An 18,570-nucleotide genomic window follows, 5' to 3' on the forward strand; every position below is an offset into this window, starting at 1 on the left:
GGGCAAGAATGTAAAGGCTCAAACGGAGCTCCCATTAGGAATTTTAGAACCAGGTTCAAATCCCAACCGGGTGACGGTGACGGTGGGAACACATTAGTTAGCCCTTTAAAAAACGGATAAATCAAAGGAATCTTAAAATAAGAACACTCCTCAGACGAGGGCTTAAATATGGACAGCGCCGCCAGGTAACCTTTAATGGTACCCATTTGCAGGCCCTTGTGGGCTAACGAAAGCAAAAAAGACAGAACCACAGGAATGGCACATGAAAAAGGATCCACATTCTTAACCCTGCACCAGTCGCAGAACTTTCTCCAACGGCAACGGTACAGGGACTTTGTTGTGGGCCTTCTGGCCGAAAGCAACACCTCCATCAAGTCTTCAGGGAGGTCCCAATCATTATACCTCAACCTTTCAGAAGACAAGCATGAAGGTTGAGGGACTTGACCTCTGGATGGAGAACTTGACCCCCCTCCCGTGAGAGCAGATCGTCTCGTTAGGGAAGACGGCGTGGAGGGCAGATGGACATGTCGAGAAGGTCCGGGTACCACGTTCTCCTGGCCCATGCTGGGTCAATGAGAATCATTCGGGAACCGAACCTCCATAACCTCTGCAGCACTTGCGGAATGACGGGGACCGGAGGAAAGGTGTACAGCAGTGGGAAGGACCACTTCACTACGAACGCGTCCCCTAAGGCTCATCTTGGAGGAAATTCCGGCAAGCAGAATCTTTTGCACTTCCGGTTGACACTGGTGACGAAGAGATCCAGTTGTGAGGTCCCCCAAAGGGAGAAGATCCCAGGGAGAATCTCCTGAGCCAGCTCCCACTCGTGAGAGACCGTCCTCTGCCTGCTCAGAGCGTCCGCCGCCACGTTTTTGCCTCCGGCCAGATGAACTGCCGAGATCGAAATTTCCTGCTGGATGGCCCAGAATCAGAGCTGCATCGCCTCTCTGCACAGAGGGAGTGACCATGCCCCCCCTTTTTGTTGAGGTAGTGCATGGCCACTGTATTGTCTGTCAGAATCAGGACAGTCTTCCCCCGCACAGCCGGCAGAAAAGCCTTCAGGGCTAGCGTCACAGCCCTCAGCTCCAACAGATTGATATGGAGTCTGGACTCCGACGGAGACCAACGACCGCTGACTGTCAACTCGTTGGCATGAGCTCCCCATCCCGTGAGGGATGCATCCGTCACAATCGTCACCTCCGGCCACGGTAGTCAAAACGGAGCCCCCTTCATCAGATTGCCCTCGACGGCCCACCACAGAAGATCCTGGGCGACGAGGGCGGCACCTGAACGGGATCCGACATCCTGCCGGAGGACTGCGACCACTGGAGCGTAAGAGCCTTTTGCAGAGATCTCATCCGCAACCTGGCCTCCGGCACCAGAAGAATGCAGGATGGCATGAGGCCGAGCAACCTCAAGAACTCGACCGCCGGGAGACTCTGGGCATGTTGAAACTTGTGCACCATCTGCAGAATTTGATGAGCCCTCCCCTGGGGAGGCGAACACTGCCCCAGAGATGTGTCGAGCACTGCTGCGATGTACTGGAGCCGCTGGGTATGTGTCAAGTGGGACTTCTTTAAGTTGAGGGAGAAGCCCAGCTTGTGAAGGGAGTGGCAGGTGACGGACAGATGATCCAGGACTTGCCCGGGAGATCGCGCCCTGATCAACCAATCGTCCAGGTAGGGGTAGACGTGGATGCCCCCTTTCCCAAGATACGCTGCCACCACCACCATGAGCTTGGTGAAGACCCTCAGGGCAGAGGTCAATCCGAAAGGCAGGACCCGAAACTGAAAATGTGAGTCGCCAACCGCGAACCTCAGGTACTTCTTGTGCTTGGGATGAATCGGCACATGAAAGTAAGTGTCCTTGGGGTCGAGAGACACCAACCAGTCCTGAAGTTGAAGGGCCTGGAGGACTTGAGAGAGCATAACCATCTTGAACTTGTCGTTCCTGAGGAGCTTGTTCAAATCACACAAGTCCATGATGGGTCTCAATACCCCGTCTTTCTTCAGGATCAAAAAATATGGGGAATACCATCCCTTGTTCCTCTCTGCTACAGGCACCAGTTCTATGGCGCCTTTCTCCAGCTGGGATTTGATTTCCTGTGCAAGAAGCGGATCCAGACTCTTCAAAGAGAGATTCCCTGAGGCCTCTGCCGGAAGGGAAGACAGTTGCCGCGGGCTATGATCTCCAGAACCCACACATCTGAAGTAATGGCACGCCATTCTACAACATACTGCGCCAGCCTTCCCCCAATGGCCTCATGACTGAGCTGAAGCGGCTGCAGCAGTGCCTGAGGACAAAGAGGCAACAGCCCGAGCGGCCTTGGCACCTCGAGTACCTTGTTTTCCACCTCCTCTGGTACTCCTACGGTGGCCCCTTTGACTTGCAGCTCCCCTCGATCTACCAAAGGAAGAGTAGTATCGAAAGGAACCTCCCCTCCATTCCTGTCCCCTAGGACGAAAAGGCAGAGGTTTGCGAACTGCAGCGCTCAACGACTTTGCTGCAGCTTTGGAGATTTGCAACCTCTCAAGGCTCTCGTCAGCCTTGCTGCCAAAAAGATGTTCACCATCAAAGGGCATGTTGAGAAGCCGGGCTTGTACGTCAGGAGCAAAACCCGACTTCCGCAACCACGCAAATCTGCACATCACGGTGCTCGCCGCCATGGACCGGCTGACAAAGTCTGCCACTTCCAGACCGGACTGAACAGATTCACACATGGCATCCTTGCCATCCTGAACGAGTGCAAGAAAACCATCCCGTTTCTCCCCTTCGGGAATATGTTCAGCCGCCAAAGACACACAATTCCACAGTGTGTGAGTGAAACGTGCTGGGGCACACACGGAGTTGGCAACCTGTAAAGCCATACCCCCTGAAGAAAACACTTTCTTCGCCCAGCCATCAAAACGTTTGTCTTCCCTATCAGGAGGGATGGTAGGGTACGATGCCTGCTTTGCTGGGGCCGCAGCCGCCTGCACCACCAAACTCCCCGGAGTGGGGTGCGTAGTCAAGTAGCAGGGGTCGCTACTGGCTGGGCGGTATTTTTTCGTCAACGACTTGCTCACTGCTGGGAGACTCTCCGGAGCAGTCCAAGCTGCCGCCACCCTTCTCTGTAAAGCCATATGAAATGGCAGCACCGGGTGAGTGGGTGAACCTTGGTCAAGGATATCTGTCGGGTCATCCTGCAGAAAATCCACTGGTGGTGCAGACCACCCCAAGTACTCTGTCACCCTCCACATGAGGCGCCTGTACGAAGATTCAGCATGCGTACCAGGCTCAGGCCTGCCAAACTCAACCTCTGCGGAGGTATCAAGACCACTGGCATCGTGCAAAGACTGACACAGGTCTTCCAACTGGCTATGACCAGATAACAAGTCGTCAGGAACCTCATCAGGAACCAAACCTTCCTCAGACCCTTCATCCACCTCAGAGATATACTCCAGAGGCTGGAATAACTCCCTGGCTGAGGGCACAGAAAAAGGTTCAAAGACAGGCCTCACTGACTTCTTCAGTGCCTTCCTCAGAGTCTCCACCGATGCACGGGGTACCGCCGGTACAGCCTCCACAAAAGGCGTTGAGGGCGTTGACGGAATCGGCGTTGACATCGAGCGTGATGCCGGTGGCTTCGACACAGGCCTCGAGGGCGGTGCTCCGAGCGTGTCCTTAGACGGCCTCGGCGCCGATGGCATCGATGACTTCCTCAGAGATGGAGGCGGAGCCTCGAGAGAGTCCCTCGACGGACATGGCGCTGATGGCGTCGACGTCTTAATAGTAGACCTCACATGCTCCACCGGTCTCGAGGGCATCAGTGATTGTGCCAACCGCCCGAGCCCAAAGGCGTGCGAAGGGTGGCTCTAGCACGTTCCTTGCTGGCTTCTCTCTAAGGCGTGGCCGGAACGGAGCCCTGCGACTCGAAAATCGCCATCATTTCCTTATGAAATGCGTCCCATTCCGCAGGAGAGGAATGCTTGGTAGGACAAGCTACCCGCCGTCTGGCGGAGTCCTCGGACGAGGAAGGCGACCTGTGACGGCGCTTCTGCAAGTGCCTCAAGGAGGCAGAGGAATGGCGGGAACCACTCCGGGACCGAGACCCCCTGGACTTGCGTCAACGACACGGAGAGTCGCCCCTCGAATTGTCGGTCAAAAGCCCAGAGGATTTTGACTTTCGGGGTTTGGAAACCCTACCTACAGAAAGCTTCTTCTTCCGCTCCCACAAGGCCTTCGACGTTAACAACTGGCAATCGTCACAGTCATCGGTGGCGTGGTCCTCGCCGAGGCACCAGAGGCAGACGTTGTGCGGGTCCGTAAGTGACATCTTGGAACCGCAGTCCCGACACTTCTTGAATACCGACCGCAGGGTAGAAGAAGACGAAGACATGATATCTTCACAAAATACCAAGTTCAAAGAACCGAAATAACAGAAGAACCGAGGCGCACCGAGATCTCCGAAGCAAACATGTTCGCGGAAAAAACGGAACTGAGGCTACGGGCTTCATGCGTCCTACTTATAAAATTCGGTGACGTTGGCTTGACGGAGGCCCTCGAGGACAGCGTATCAACGTCATCGACGCAGACGCTGAGAACATTTTCCGAAGCAGCACAGCTGTGGTGATTACCCGTCATAGATGTGGAATACGTCGGAGGAACCAATCCCCTCGAAATGTAGCATAGTTTCTATTCTCCCCCCGCACATTGTACACTTGTCAGAGTTCAATTCTTTCCAATTAGTCGTAAAACTTGCCACTTGGAGGGTCCCCAATCTCACTTGGACATAGAGATTTCTTGGAGGGGGTGGGGAGGTGTAGTCTTGATAGTATTTCCTGCTCAGCGACCAAAGTTTGAGATATGCGGGGGCCAATTTTAACGTACTTGCATTGGCCACCACTGGATCCTTGGTTTTTTCTATAGCACATGACCTTAACTCCTTTCTAATGCGCGGGGACTGGTTTTGGCGGTTCTTCCATAGATTAACACCATCCAGTTCCCAGAGAGCCTTCTTTACATGGCAAACCCACTCTAGGGATTTCCCTCCCTCCAAGGACATTACATGAATCAGTGCTTCTCTGTATTTTACCAGACCCTCCTTATCCCAAAGTCTCAGACATAGTAAAGCCGGGCCTAGTGATGCCAGAGAAGCCACTGGAGTTACCCCCAACTCCAGAAAAACAATGCGTTTGGGGTACTTTTAGCTAGGAGAACATGTTTTTTCAGGAATTTAGCCTCAACTAAGGACAATTTGTCCAGAATTCCGTGCACCCACAGTTCGGCCCCATATAGGGCGGCAGGCACTGCCCGTTTTCCATGCAAATCTAGCGCTGGGGAAATTGCGCCATGACCATGCCTTGCATTGAATGCAACTATAGACCCCTGTACTTATCGAGGGTGGTAGCCGTACGATTCACTTGTGCCACCCACCCATCTGTTTCTTGGAACCGGATCCCCAAGTAGTCGAACACTTTTACCTGCTCTATTTGATTTCCTTTCACCCCCAAATTTAAAGATCTACTTTTCGCAAAACCTGGGCCTGAACACCTTGCATTTTGTCTCATCGGTGTTCAGGTGCAGCTCCAATTCCTGCACTTTTGTACAAGCAATACCAGTGATTCTGCCAGCCATTGCGGGGTAGTTGCCAGGATTACTGCATAGTCGGCGTAGAATAGGGCAGGTATTTTATCCTTATCTAATTCTGGACAGTCATGACATTCTGTGAGCAGACAATCAATTTCCTGGATATATAGATTAAATAAAACAGGTGCCATAGGGCAACGCTGGCGCACCCCCCCTGTAACATCAAAATCCTCTGTCAATTCCCCTCTTAGCCCATAACGCACTGAGGTTTTGCTACCTGTATACAGAAGCCTCATTAGTCTGATCAGATGGGCCCGGACCAGAGCTTTTCTCTAGCAACGGAATCAAAATCTGTCCTCAGATCGAGGAACACGGCATACAATTTCATATGCTTCAACACCGTGTATTTCTGTATTATCATGTATTAGCATGTGCAATAGGAAGTAACTCTCTATAGTTTTTATTTTTCCGGAATCTTGCTTGCAAATCACTTATTGCCTTGTTGATGTCGGCCCAAAGTTGCAGTTTCATTAGGATGATTTTCCCAAACAATTTCCCTATGCTGTCCAAAAGGGATATTGGACAGTAATTGGCCAGGCTTTCCCTCCCTCCTTTTTTATAGATGGGGATTATAGTAGCCCTGCACCATAACTCTGGGATCACACCCTCCCTAATTTTTGCATTAAATATCCGGTACAGGATCGGGCCCAGATGGCTAGTTCATCCTTAAATAGATCCACTGGTATAAGGTCTGGCCTAGCTGCCTTACCTCCTTTTTGGGACTTAATTACCTGCACCATATACTTTAATGACACACTCTGTGGACCATCGCTCAAATTATCAGCTTTCTTGGGCCGTACCTCTGCAACAGCAATGTACACCTCTCCCCCATACAGGGTCTCGAAGTGAGAATGCCATTCCTCTTCCCCTATACAACAGTTAGATGTTTGTTCTCCTCTCAGGTTTTTATAGATAACTATCATTCGGAATCATTCGTTTTGATGGCAATCAGCTTTTTATACTCCAGACGGGCCTGTCGTCGTTGGTTTGTATCTACTGCCCCCTTTGAATTAATACAGGCCAGAACAGCTTTTTTGGCCAACCTCCATTCTTCATCATTCCACTCATTTTTTTGCAGCGTTTTCTTTCTAATATGCCTCTTGTGCTCGGAGACATGGGGTAGAAGGTTGTTTTTCATATTTTCAAACTCCACTAGTGCCAAGTGATCATCCATTTCCGGGTTACAAATAGATTCTATATTACATATGATTGATTTGTAAAGATCTTGTTTCCCATTCTGTGAGATCAACTTAGACCACTTCACTGATTTGCAAGCGTGGCCAGCCATCCGTAATGAATGTGCAAATCTTGGTACTTCAGATTTTGCTACCTTTTGTACCCTACTACCAATTTGATTCACGAGGGGCAGATGGTCGCTCTCTGTTCTTTGCTGGATTTCAAAGTCCATGACCTTAGTCCAGGCACCCCCTGTCACTAAAATATCAATGAGCGATGAGCCATGATTGCCCTTAAATGTTAAATTTGCTGGCTCGTCCTTAGAAAGACGCCCATTGCATTCTCACAAATTTAGGCTATGCAGTAGGCAAGTTGTTTCTACTGTGACACGATGTAGCCTTGCTGGCACTGTGTCTATTGCATCCAGAATATCCCAGGTCAAATCCTGGTCTTCCCAGAGATCGTTCAACAACCCCACTGGTTTGATTTGTATGTTACAATCTCCAGCTACTAGTGTCATTCCCCCACCCCTATTGTTAATCCCTGTTGTTGAATCAATACACTCCCTAAAGGCAGTGGAGAGTCTCCATGCCAGTTTAAAGGGAGGGCCTATTAAAGCTATTAAAAAGATCTAATGTTTCCTTGACCCCGGTAGTAATAGAAAGCCATTGCAGGTCTGTGGCTTTTGTATATTTTACTTCAGTCCTCCAACCCAAACCCACCTCTATCCAAATTAACAATCCACCACACGGTCTTCCCTTTTATCGCTGGCTCGAAAATGTTTGGTACCCTTGAAGATGCTTCAGGGAAGAGCACCAGGTTTCCTGAATTACAATTAATTTAAAATCTTGCACATAGTTTACCCAGTCCTCATTATCCAATAGTCTATTTAATCCCGCAATATTCCACGACACCAGTGAGAATCCCCCCTCCCCGCCTCCCTGGGAGCTCTTCCCCTTCCTACTCACAGTCAATCTACATCATCTGTATTGCCTCTTTGGCCGTATTGATGTGGACTTGGATCCATATCCCTCCTCAGGTGACCAGATGGAACAAGTGGTCTATCCCAATTGCTCCTTGCTTCACTGCTGCTCCTGCTGTTAGGTGGAGCACAGTTCCCAAGTGTTTCTAGATAGTCTGGTGCTCTCAAAGCAACTGATACCTTTCCCACCGAAAGAACCCTGCAATCCATACTTAATAGGCACTCTACAAGCGACTATGAGCGAAGGAAAATCTGGATATAATCTAAGTTGGAATTTGGCCACCTAGCTCTTTGGCAAAAGACCAAGTCATCTCTCATGACTGAGCAAAATCATTTTACATCTCGCAGCCAATGTATACATTTATTCTTAAGGCTCTCCTGGTCCACGTACAGACCCTGGCCCTTTAGTGGCACTGTCATCATCAATACTGAGGGACGGGGATCACTCCTTGGTGATATGTTTGTGCCTTTCCTTTTTAACTCATTTAGCAGGAAATTTTCCAAGGCTATAGCATTCGGGCCTGTCAGTGGGGGAGCCCTAGCGACTGATGAGCCATCAAATACCCAGTTATTGTTCCTAGGGGCGCTATTTAGATTGTCATTCCAACTGGTCCCTAGATTCCTAGCGCCTTTTCCCATATTGGGCATACTACTTAGGGCAATGTCATGTTGAGCAAAGTTTTGCGCCCTTGGAACCTCTTGAGATTTCGCCAGCCTAGCTTAATCACCTTAGATTTTATCTCTTTTATCTCTGCCAGGGTGTCCTTTAACAGGTGCCCTATTTTGGGTATAAATACCTCTACCAGCTCTTTTTTTTTAACTCTTTAGCAATCAGTTCTTTTATGGTTTTAGCTAGAACAATTGTCTCCCCTTCTTGGAGTAGTCCCTAAAGCCCCCCTTTTTATATTCCAATCAATTTTAACCTTCCTCTTACTTTTAGCCCCGACTTTACAAATCACACGATCTTCTTTCCTTCCATGTGTTCTTTGGGAGTTAGCCTGGGGATCTCTTGCCTGGAAAGCCAGGTTTAAGGAAGAAAGAACATCCGATAGAACTAACGAAGGAACAATTGTGGGTACATCTAGCAATCCATTCATATTTAAACCTGCACCAATTCGGTGAATAATAGGGGGCTTAATGTTTTGAACTTTTATTGGGGTGTTGGCAGGGATCTTCTGTTGTTGGACTATTACTGGGACTGTTTGTTCTTTAAGCCCACTTTCAGGCGATAATGGTTTCTAGTAGATTTCTATGGTATTAGGCATTAGCGCTTCCTGGCCCCTAACATTATCATTTGCTCTGAACTGGTAGTTTTCCCCAATCTACTTGTCAAGAAGATTGTGACACTTCAAAGGGGGCCAACCAATCTTGTTTCCCCACCAGTTTTCTGACCTTTCCCGGGACATTTACTTTTACCAATGGCTCATAATCACATAGATCAATCAGATCTAGGTCTTTATTTATTGTTACACAATTGGAAATTGTTGCTCTGGCTGGAACTTCTACCCTTGCATCCCGTGCTGGCATACCTTAACTCTTCTTCCCCACCTCCTTTCCTTCTGCACCCTCAATCCCATCTAAGTCATTCAGAAAAACCTTGATCTCTGACGTAAGCAGATTTGCATCCTTTATTGGCTGCAGCATTTTAGATCTTTTATTGCTAGTGGTGCCTGGATGGTCTAGCACCTCCGCTTTCCTGGTACAGCGGTCTACTTCGGAGAACCCTGGGTCACCTATAGAAGGCTAACTCACTGGTATGTCCTCTCTCTCTGCTCCGAACACACTCCGGTGTACGCCACACACCAGAGCGGAATGCAGGACACGGAGAGCTTCTCTCTCCCTCAGTACAGCTGGCCTCTGTACCGCTTCCCGCTGCGCGTACTCTGCATCTTCTAGGATTCCCGACTTCTGCCACTTTCTTGATACGGCGTCCCCCTGTCAGCACAGCAGTGGCTCAGTCTTCTGCTTCTTCCTAATGGCCCGCACCTGAAAGGCCTTTACATCTTTAAATGTCCTGCTCAGGTGTGGGTCATTACAACCACTAGACCGCTCACCACAGTTTGGTAACTCTGGACCCCTCTTCCTTGTCTCAGGACCAAGAGCATTATGGGACTTGAAGTCCATAATGTTCTTATTCATTTAAAAATTATTTAATTCAGTCTGTTTGGGGGATTTATAGGATTTAGGAAATAATGGTTTGTTCTTGGGTCTACAATTCAAACACAATGTAGAATTATCACTATAATAAGTAGCTGTGTAACTCCCTGATCCTGACTCGTCTCTATAAGATAGATCAGGGGCAACGTGCTCGCCTTGGAAGCAAGACGACACGGAGCAACACAGGTTCGATCCCCGGGTCCGCGCTTAGAAACCTCTGGGTATTAAGCGCATTATAAATAACCTATCATATCATATATCATTTCCATGTTTACAAAAAGAGGTTTTGTACTTGGCACCTTGGGTAAATCTGGGAGGGGAGGCCCTACTGTTACAACATGCCATTAAGTATTCAGGAATTAGGGAAACTTCATCCTCAGAAGAGGATGAATATCTCATCCCTCCTGAAGGAGAGACCACATTCCCTTGAAAGCCTTCTCCTCCCATGTTTTCCTCCCCCCTACCACCACCCCCAGGTTTAGGATCAGCTAGCATCTGCCTTTACATGGCCACATGGGAGGGGACTTTAGGCCGGGATTCTGTGATGACCACGCAGGATTCATCACATCCCAGACTTGCATTCAAGGTGCCTGGTATACTCTCCTGACAGGACTTTGCCAAAGGTTGGTAACACTCTCATATGTTCATATTCTTTTCCATTCAAGTATTCGGCCTTTGCCCCGCCTTTCATTCACAAATTCACATGCTTGCCAGATTCCCCCAGATCCCCTGCTCGGGTTACTTTTAATTGGTGTGCAGTCTATGCTTCGAAAGCGCCCCGGTTCGCCACTTTCCCTGTGTGGGTTCACATGTCTCTCCTGGTTGCGTCAGCATTCTCTGCGGTCTGTGCGTGGCCCATTGGTAAACTTCATCTTCTGGCCAGCGTCGCATAGGCTCCCCGGTCCTCGCACTGCAGCGGCTCTCCCAGTAGATCATCTCTTGCTCCTTACTTCCGTGCAGTGGACCTCTGGTCTCGGAGCCTCTTCTTCCGACGCTGCCACAATCTCGCCTGCTCTTCGGTCTGTTCGGCATTCCTCTGGTTTCCCAAACCGGCTTCGAGTTTGCTGCGTCTGCAACTTCTCAGCTTGTCAGGTGTTTTACAGTTCCCAGCATTGGTCAGCTGTGCAGAACATCTAGCGTGCACTGTGTGGTTCTCGGTGGGTGTGATCTTCATTACTCGGGCCCTCTTCCTCGTCCCAGCAGGCCCATAGGAACAAGTATGTGTATGTGTTTATCTATGGTTTTTAACTGGAAGTTCCATATGACAATATGCCATAAATAGCTGGGAAGGCAATGAGTGGTGACTTTTATCTTATAGTGAGCCATCTTCACTCAAACAAGGTTGGTCTCCCCCCCCCCCCCGATGTGGTCCTCCCACAGATAGCCAGCCCTAGGGTCGGAGTTAGGTAGTTTCTGCCCTTCTCTGGCCACATGGGGGGGAAGACTTTCCCCAGGAAGTTAGTGATAACCTCTCTAGATTCATCACTGCAGGGGGTAAGCTGTTCTTTGCTGCTGAAGTTTCTGACTAAAGCTTTCATCTAGCAGATAATACATCACAATTGAACGCGTTGTTAATAAAGCCATCTATTTCATATCATTAAAATGTATGGTGATTTTCCTTCATCTTCTAAGTACACTGGATTCTACATTTAAGTGGCTATTGTGTAGTTGTAAAATACATAAACTTACACTGCTCCAAAGAGAACTCGTTTGTGTTATTATCTTCCATGATCGACAAACTTGAGCACACCTTGCTAGATCAATTATGTCCACATAGCTGAAGATCTAGACCAGAAAGGAAATAAGAAAATGAAACACATTTTTACAAAACAATCCTACCAAACCAATAAACATGCAGGCTCCTTATTCTTTTTAAAGAGGTTTGCTTATCACACCAACATTAGCCAATTTAAGGAAAAGTAGAGATGGTATTTTAAATCAACTAGCTACAAATTACAAACTTCTAAATCATTAAAAACCAATCTGTGGCGTATTATCTACTGGAAATATAATTCACTTGCATTTACTCTAGACCACATTTCCAAATTAAGCTCAGACAAATTGACAAAGTGCAGAGGAAAGTAAAATGGTGGAGTTCTGGTGGGTGCAGTTATGTGCAGAAATCAGTGACTTTTAATTACAGCAATGCTTTCTTCAACGGCTATGAGGAAGTCCCCTGCCTGTTTCCGGGCTACCACAAGTTGGTGACCGAGAGGGCCGGGTGTCACTCAGAGCCAGTGGATATTAGGCTGAGGGGTTGGGGGGTTCGGTATGCAGAGGACCCATTGGTCACCCAACTTTGGACCCCGTCATATGGCAGGGGACAAGAACAGTGCTGTAGTCCTACCACTCCATCAATTAGGGCAGATGCGCTCTTAAACCTTGACCCTGCCCAAACCACTTGTGAGATCTAGATGGGGACTAATGCTCCTTAATCTCCCTCTGAGCAAACCCAAAGCTTCAGCACGGAAAACAGATGCCATTCCCATTCCCTTGATGACAGTAAAGTATGTTTATAAACAGTTGCAACTAGTGACGAATCCAAGGAATTTGTCCCCTCTCTCCAAAGGTGAGCTACTCCCTTTTGGACTAGGGAAGTGGGCCCGCTATGCTACACACCTCCTAGAGGAAAGGTCAAGTGGCATCCAACTTGGGGTGACCCCACTTAGAGGACAGGCTGACCCCTAGCAGGGATATGTACCACCCTCCCTTATCTGAGGAAGGCAATGTCTTCATTGGGTATTTGGGGATTGCCTCAAATCACTATGAAAATGTTGGACCTGTCTTGGTTTCTGACCCAATGCTGCTATCCTCACAAAACCAATGTATTGCTTCAGATCCTTTCAGAGACAGATGTCAAAGGAGCATATCAGCGACACAAGGAGGAACGAAAGCCAAGAAGCAGAGGAGGGCCCATCCCCCTTTTGTGGTAGTGTCAAGGAGACATTCGATGCAGACAGTGCAGAGCATTGAAAAGCAAGGAAGACCGGGGAGCACCGCTCCCTACTGTCAGGTCAGGAGCTCCAGAAGCTCAGCCACACAGTGCCAAGAAGTGACACGATTGCCTGTGACATGGTCGACAGGCACCCGCACTACCCGCTGGAAAGAAGCGCACTACCCCGGTGGGAACCAGAGAAGCAGGAACCATGCCGATTCCTCCAGTGAGGAACGCTCCACCATGAAACAGGTAAGCGGTACACCAGGGGACCCGAGATGAGCGCGGACTGGCCAGGGAAGACACCAAGCTGGGGAAAAAGACCAGAAGGCCCAGGAGGGTCCAAACTGCCATACTGCCCGAGATGGGAAAGTTTTCACATACCCCAAGAGAGAATGGAAGGCCCAGGAGGGCCGTAGCCGCCATACAGCCCGAAACAAAATGGTTAGTTCACACACCCCAAGCCGGGGTGAGAGAAGGAAAGGCCTAAGATGGGCCAAACCGGCATACATCCCCGGACGGGGCAAGAACTGAATTACCTCATGCAGGATTGGAAAAGCAGACAACAGAAGGGGCTGAGAGCCCAAAGAACCTGAGAGAGGTTAAGAGAGAAAATAGTCCAAGTGGGGCTGAGAGAGTGGAGACCCCACAATGGGTTAGAGAACCTGAGACCGCATGGAGGGGCTGGAACCAAAGGCGTTCCGAATCAGGCTGAGAGGGGCTTGGCCAACAAAGGACATTTGAAGGACTTTTGCTGAAACACAAGCCAAACCATAGGGTCAAAGTCCTAGAGACATTTATTTCTCTTTACACCATGGGCAGGAGCCCTTGGAGAACTGATCCATGATGGAATTGTCAAAAGGGAAAACGCCCGAATGTGAAGAAGCGTACAGAGGTCTGGTCCCCTCTCCGTGCAGACCTAAAGACATTTGGTCAGCGTTCAGGACTTACCTTCGCACCACCCCACCTAACTCGGAAGAGGACGATACCCACTGAAATGTGTGCCTTAACCCCGGCAACAAACGTTTAATATTATAAATTGTGATGTTGTTTTATATAGGTATATGTATGGGAGAAAGCAAAGTATATAACATGTATATCCATCACCACGGAGTGGTTCATGCGTGTGTATTGTGAATTGCAACCGAAAAATAAAGTTTAAAAAAAAAAAAGAGAGAAAACGCCCTCGAATTACGACGTGACATTCAGTTGGGACCACACAATGTCGGTCAGAAGCCACCCAGTCGGGCGGGAAGCCCTAAGCCATATTGGTTTATAGTTATCTTTCCTATGGTCAGTCTGGATAGGTTTCTGGACAGAGGGCAGCTTTACTTTTCTGAGGATTAGGAACTAGATTGATGGGGTTTTAGAGCAAGAACGTCTACACTGAAATAAACTTTTTTCCATACCTCACCATGAATTGTCCACCTTCTGTTTCTGACTTACCCCAAGATTCACATGCTATATCAAAGAAGCTATCTCACAGAGTTTGCGGGACCTGCAGTGAACTCAATCCCAAACTTCAGAACCCTGAGAATACATAGCAGAAACCATGCATGCAGAATGGAAATATAAACAACGTGTTCATGAACCTTGCCCAGAGTGTTTGCAGTCTTCAATTCACATGCGGGAAGCAGATGAGACCTCAGCTCAGTACATGAGGCAGCAAGAAGGATTAGAGTACGAACATAATATCCAAGATGGCGGACAGGCCAGTTATAGGCTTGAGTCCAATGGAGACCAAAGCAGCATCAGATGCACTTAGGGACAACCAGAAAACTGAAAATCCAAGCTGGGGTAGAAGAGTGCACAGTATAAAACACACAGCCCCAGTTGCTCATTGTGACTTGCAGGAGCAAGAGCCTCAGGGCTGTAAAAAGATAGAGACTGGAGAAAAATGCAGGCAGCAGAGGCTGGTGTTATAGAGTAGGTCCGAGAGACATGAGAGTACTGGGGGAGCCAATTAGGGCAGGCCAGCTCTTAAAAAGGTGAAGCTTTTGGGGAATGAGGTGAATGGAGAGAGGAAAGAGGTGTGGGTCGTACTGAAAAGAAAAAGATGGGAACATCAGGTAGCATGAGTCAGACGGAGAAGGACATGAACAGTTCAGAGGCACAGGAAGGTTCCAGAGGTCCAGGTCAAACCCGGGCAAGACCAGATGGTGAGAGTAGAAATTTGAGCTGGATAGTGAGAGTAGGGCAAAGTGAAGAGGGAAAAAGAGAACATCAAAATGCATCCTGACGAACTCATTCTTTAAGGAGACAGTCTCTATGGGAGAGTTATGGTAAGCAGCAATGGTCGAAAGGTAGTGCTTGCTGGTGTGGATCCGAAGGCCTGTTATATCGCCAAGCTTGAAGAGGATTGATATTCTCAGACAGGGCCCAATGGCAAAACCTGACCATTTGCTCTTTTACTGCCTCCTTGTAGAATCTTTCTTTGCTGTGCAAATAATGGATATGCCAGCTTTAGAAATCCCCAAGCTAAAGTAAGCCAGTGCTTCAGAAACTATAGGTTCAAGATTAGTAATGGAAGACAAGGGTGAATCACTGCTCCCCTATGCTGCACTAAGGCGCTACCATAATAAAACTGAAGTTGTGCCATTGCATGAAAGTAGAAAGTTAATCAAAGACGAGAGAAAGTGGGGGCACAGAGGGACTTCCCCAATCATTCCAAACTGAAAGTATTCCATAGGGTATTGAGCCCCATCAGCTTCTACAATACATATGTCAGACAGACTGTTGTTCTCCATCATCACCCTGAGAAGGAATGGGGCGGGCATGACTTTTTCATGGTGATTGAAAATGGCAGGACGTGAAGAGTGTTGCACATGACCAAGTGACTGGACATATTTTACTGACAATGAAGGTGAGACGTCACAACCAACAGTACTTTCATGAAGTATCTAGGAGCTACATTTAGGCAGAGCGGAAGGCGTCTGTACCGATAGTGCTCACTTGCACAGAGTAAATGGCAGTGTTCCCTTCTGACCAACATGAAATGAGTGTCCTGAAGGTCTTTTGATGTAAACCATTGCCCCCCACCTAGAGGGCCTCTAGAATTTGAGTTAGGGTTATCTTGTGAAATGTTTCTAAAGGAAGAAACTCATTGAGTTCTCAGACATCTAGAATGGGCCTGACCCCTGCTTTTTCCTTTGGAGTAGCAGGAATAGAAGCAAAGGCCCCTTTCTTTCTCTGAAACAACCTCTATAGAATTCAGGAAGATAATATTTTGAATTTCCTGCACTAACTCTGGAGAAGACCTAAGATAGCCTTGGAAGCCAGAGAGGGCTGAAATCCTGATTTAGAAGAAGAAGAAATCGCGCTCACAGATTTGGCAGTCGCAGCACCAGTTATGCATGTTTGAAGGACTTCATCCGTCGAAGGAAAAAACAAGGTTGTCACAAGTCTCTCCCTTTCTCACCTGTTTTTGTTGTTTGCTTGCGACCTTTTGTGATGTCTTCTTTCTCACGGTCTGGGATTTGTACAAACCGGAGCGCTGGTCCTCGGATTCCAGCGTGAGGTTCGCTATCCAACTTCCGGGAACGTTCAAAAGTCCAGGGTGGATACCAGGAAGGAGTGAAGTTCACACTCGGAGGCACGGAACGCTATGACCCGAGCGCGGAAGAAAATCCAGGAAGTTCGGAGGTAAGGTAGAGGAATGGGATGAAGGAAGGGGGATTCAAGGAACCGGGAACCAGGAATCAGAAGAAAGCCCCGAGCGAACTCCGGCAACACACGTTCAACTACAGCAAGCGGTAGCGTTGAGATGCGCAGAGCCGCGGGGCGTGTCTGTTTTGTAGAGCGTACAGCGTGGAGCGTAGAGACTGGCCAGCAGCATTCTGTTTCAATCGGCCATGTTGGAAGGATCACTGTATTCAATCCCCTATGGGTCATTGACCAGGAAGTCCAGAAGGGACGCAGATGATGGTTCATGACAAAGTTCTTTATATCGAAATTGCAGCTCCGTAACTTTGTCCTGGATGTCAGAATGTAGTGACATGGTCTTCATGGAAAGCAAGCCTGTGCATGCAGACTGAGGAATTAAGGGCTCTAGAAGATATTTCAGTGAGATCCTTAGCCAACCAAAAGAAGAGTTATTGTGCATCAGGAGGAAGCAAATCTCTAACCTTCTCTAGAGTTTCCCAGATTTGGATGATATATCCCACCAGAACAACGGTAGCAATAATCTGCCTAAGAGCTAGCGTGGAATTTCGACACATCTTCCTACCTTGAGATTTCCAAGTCTATGTGTCTTTGTCAAGAATGAAGAGGGGTTCTGAGCTGGACCTTTGCCTTTTAACAGGGCTACCAACACTACTGTGGATTATGCTGGAAGATTTCCCATTACGACAAAAGGCAGGTTTTTAGGAGTTGTGAGAAACTTGGGGGTATTCTCCCAGGTAGACCCTGACAATCCTCTATTCAGGTGGCATGGGGAGCGCAATCTCTTGTGGATCCCAAACCTGGGAGGGAGGATCGGAGTCCGGGGTTGCACTCATGGGAGGATCCCAGGTGAGACACAGTACCCAAAGGGACAAGAGGCGAAGAGGAAGAAATCCCTGAAGCCTTCATGGGATATGCAAGTCCCGCTGTCCCCGATCTAAAAGGGAGGCTAGTATTGTACCAGAATAGAAGCAGGCAATTTCAGATCATAGCGTGTGCTGTCAAGACCAGTACTTTCATGACAGGGTACCAGGGGCAGAGACTAACCTTAAAAAAGGGGAATCACCCCAGTTGTATAAAAACAAGGCCAGAGGATTCTCTTTTCTCCTCTTTCAATCACCCTATGATTATTCAGCCTACAAACAACATTTTCAATATCACCCCATCTCCCCCTTTCCAACATATAGTGGGACATGGAAGCGGCAACCGACAGTTATAAAGATTACCCTTCGGAACAACACTGTGAAGAGGAAGATGTGGGGAGAGGCCTACTACACTCCACCACTAGGTTGTCCCGTTAATAGACTCAGGCACGGTCAGGCATCTGACATTAACCATTCACACCTGACTCCACTTGACTCCCAGTTAGGGTATAAAAGGTGTGGTTCTGCCAAGAGAAATTAGCGAGCTGGGGTTGCTGGATGGGCCGTGGAAGCCGCTGTGGGAGCCCGGAGGATCTGGAGGAGAATGGAATGCCAGGACGCTGACCCATGTATAGAAGGGCTGCAGCGTGGCGAGGGAGCCATGTTTCCAAGGAGCCGGACTGGGCAGGCCAGTGCACATTCCCCTGGGACATGTGTCAGTCCCACGGGTGTCTGAGGAGCAGGTGGTGAGACCCTGACCTCGACCCATATATCCGACGAGATTGCCCACCAGCGCCGTGCTACGGTGTGAGTTTCGAGAGAGAAACTCTGTAGTGTGTGGGTGGCTACAGCGAGAACAGTGACAGAGCGGCAAAGTGAGAAAGGCAAAAGAAAGCAGAAGAAATAAAGGTGTGTGAGCAGCGAGAAAGCAGAAAAAAAGTTAATCATTTTGAGGAAGGCAAAAGCAAAGAGAGGGTGTGATTGCCCCAAAATAGAAAAGGAAAAGGTCCAAGAAGCAAGGCAAAGTAAAAGAAGTGTGCAAGAGGCACATATGACAGATGAAAGGTGGGAAAAACAAGGACAGAGTGAAAGAGACATAGGAAGAAAAAGGTGCCAGAAGAAAAGTAAAGATTGTAAGGAGAGGAGCCAGAAATCAGAGTAGTCGCACA

The 18,570-nt window shown here is 48.5% G+C and overlaps 1 protein-coding gene across 2 annotated transcripts in view; it reads right to left on the bottom strand.

The window, feature by feature from the left end:
- FBXL13 (F-box and leucine rich repeat protein 13) overlaps nt 1–18,570 on the bottom strand; it is a 2,326,763-nt gene that overhangs the window by 1,489,559 nt on the left and 818,634 nt on the right. For both annotated transcript variants that reach the window (XM_069628059.1, XM_069628058.1), the window contains exon 8: nt 11,633–11,728. In XM_069628059.1, coding sequence (XP_069484160.1) covers nt 11,633–11,728 — 96 coding nt within the window. The remainder of the gene's footprint in view (nt 1–11,632; nt 11,729–18,570) is intronic.

This window comes from Ambystoma mexicanum, chromosome 12 (assembly GCF_040938575.1).
Source record: "Ambystoma mexicanum isolate Mex_15411 chromosome 12, UKY_AmexF1_1, whole genome shotgun sequence".
Taxonomy (NCBI): domain Eukaryota; kingdom Metazoa; phylum Chordata; class Amphibia; order Caudata; family Ambystomatidae; genus Ambystoma; species Ambystoma mexicanum.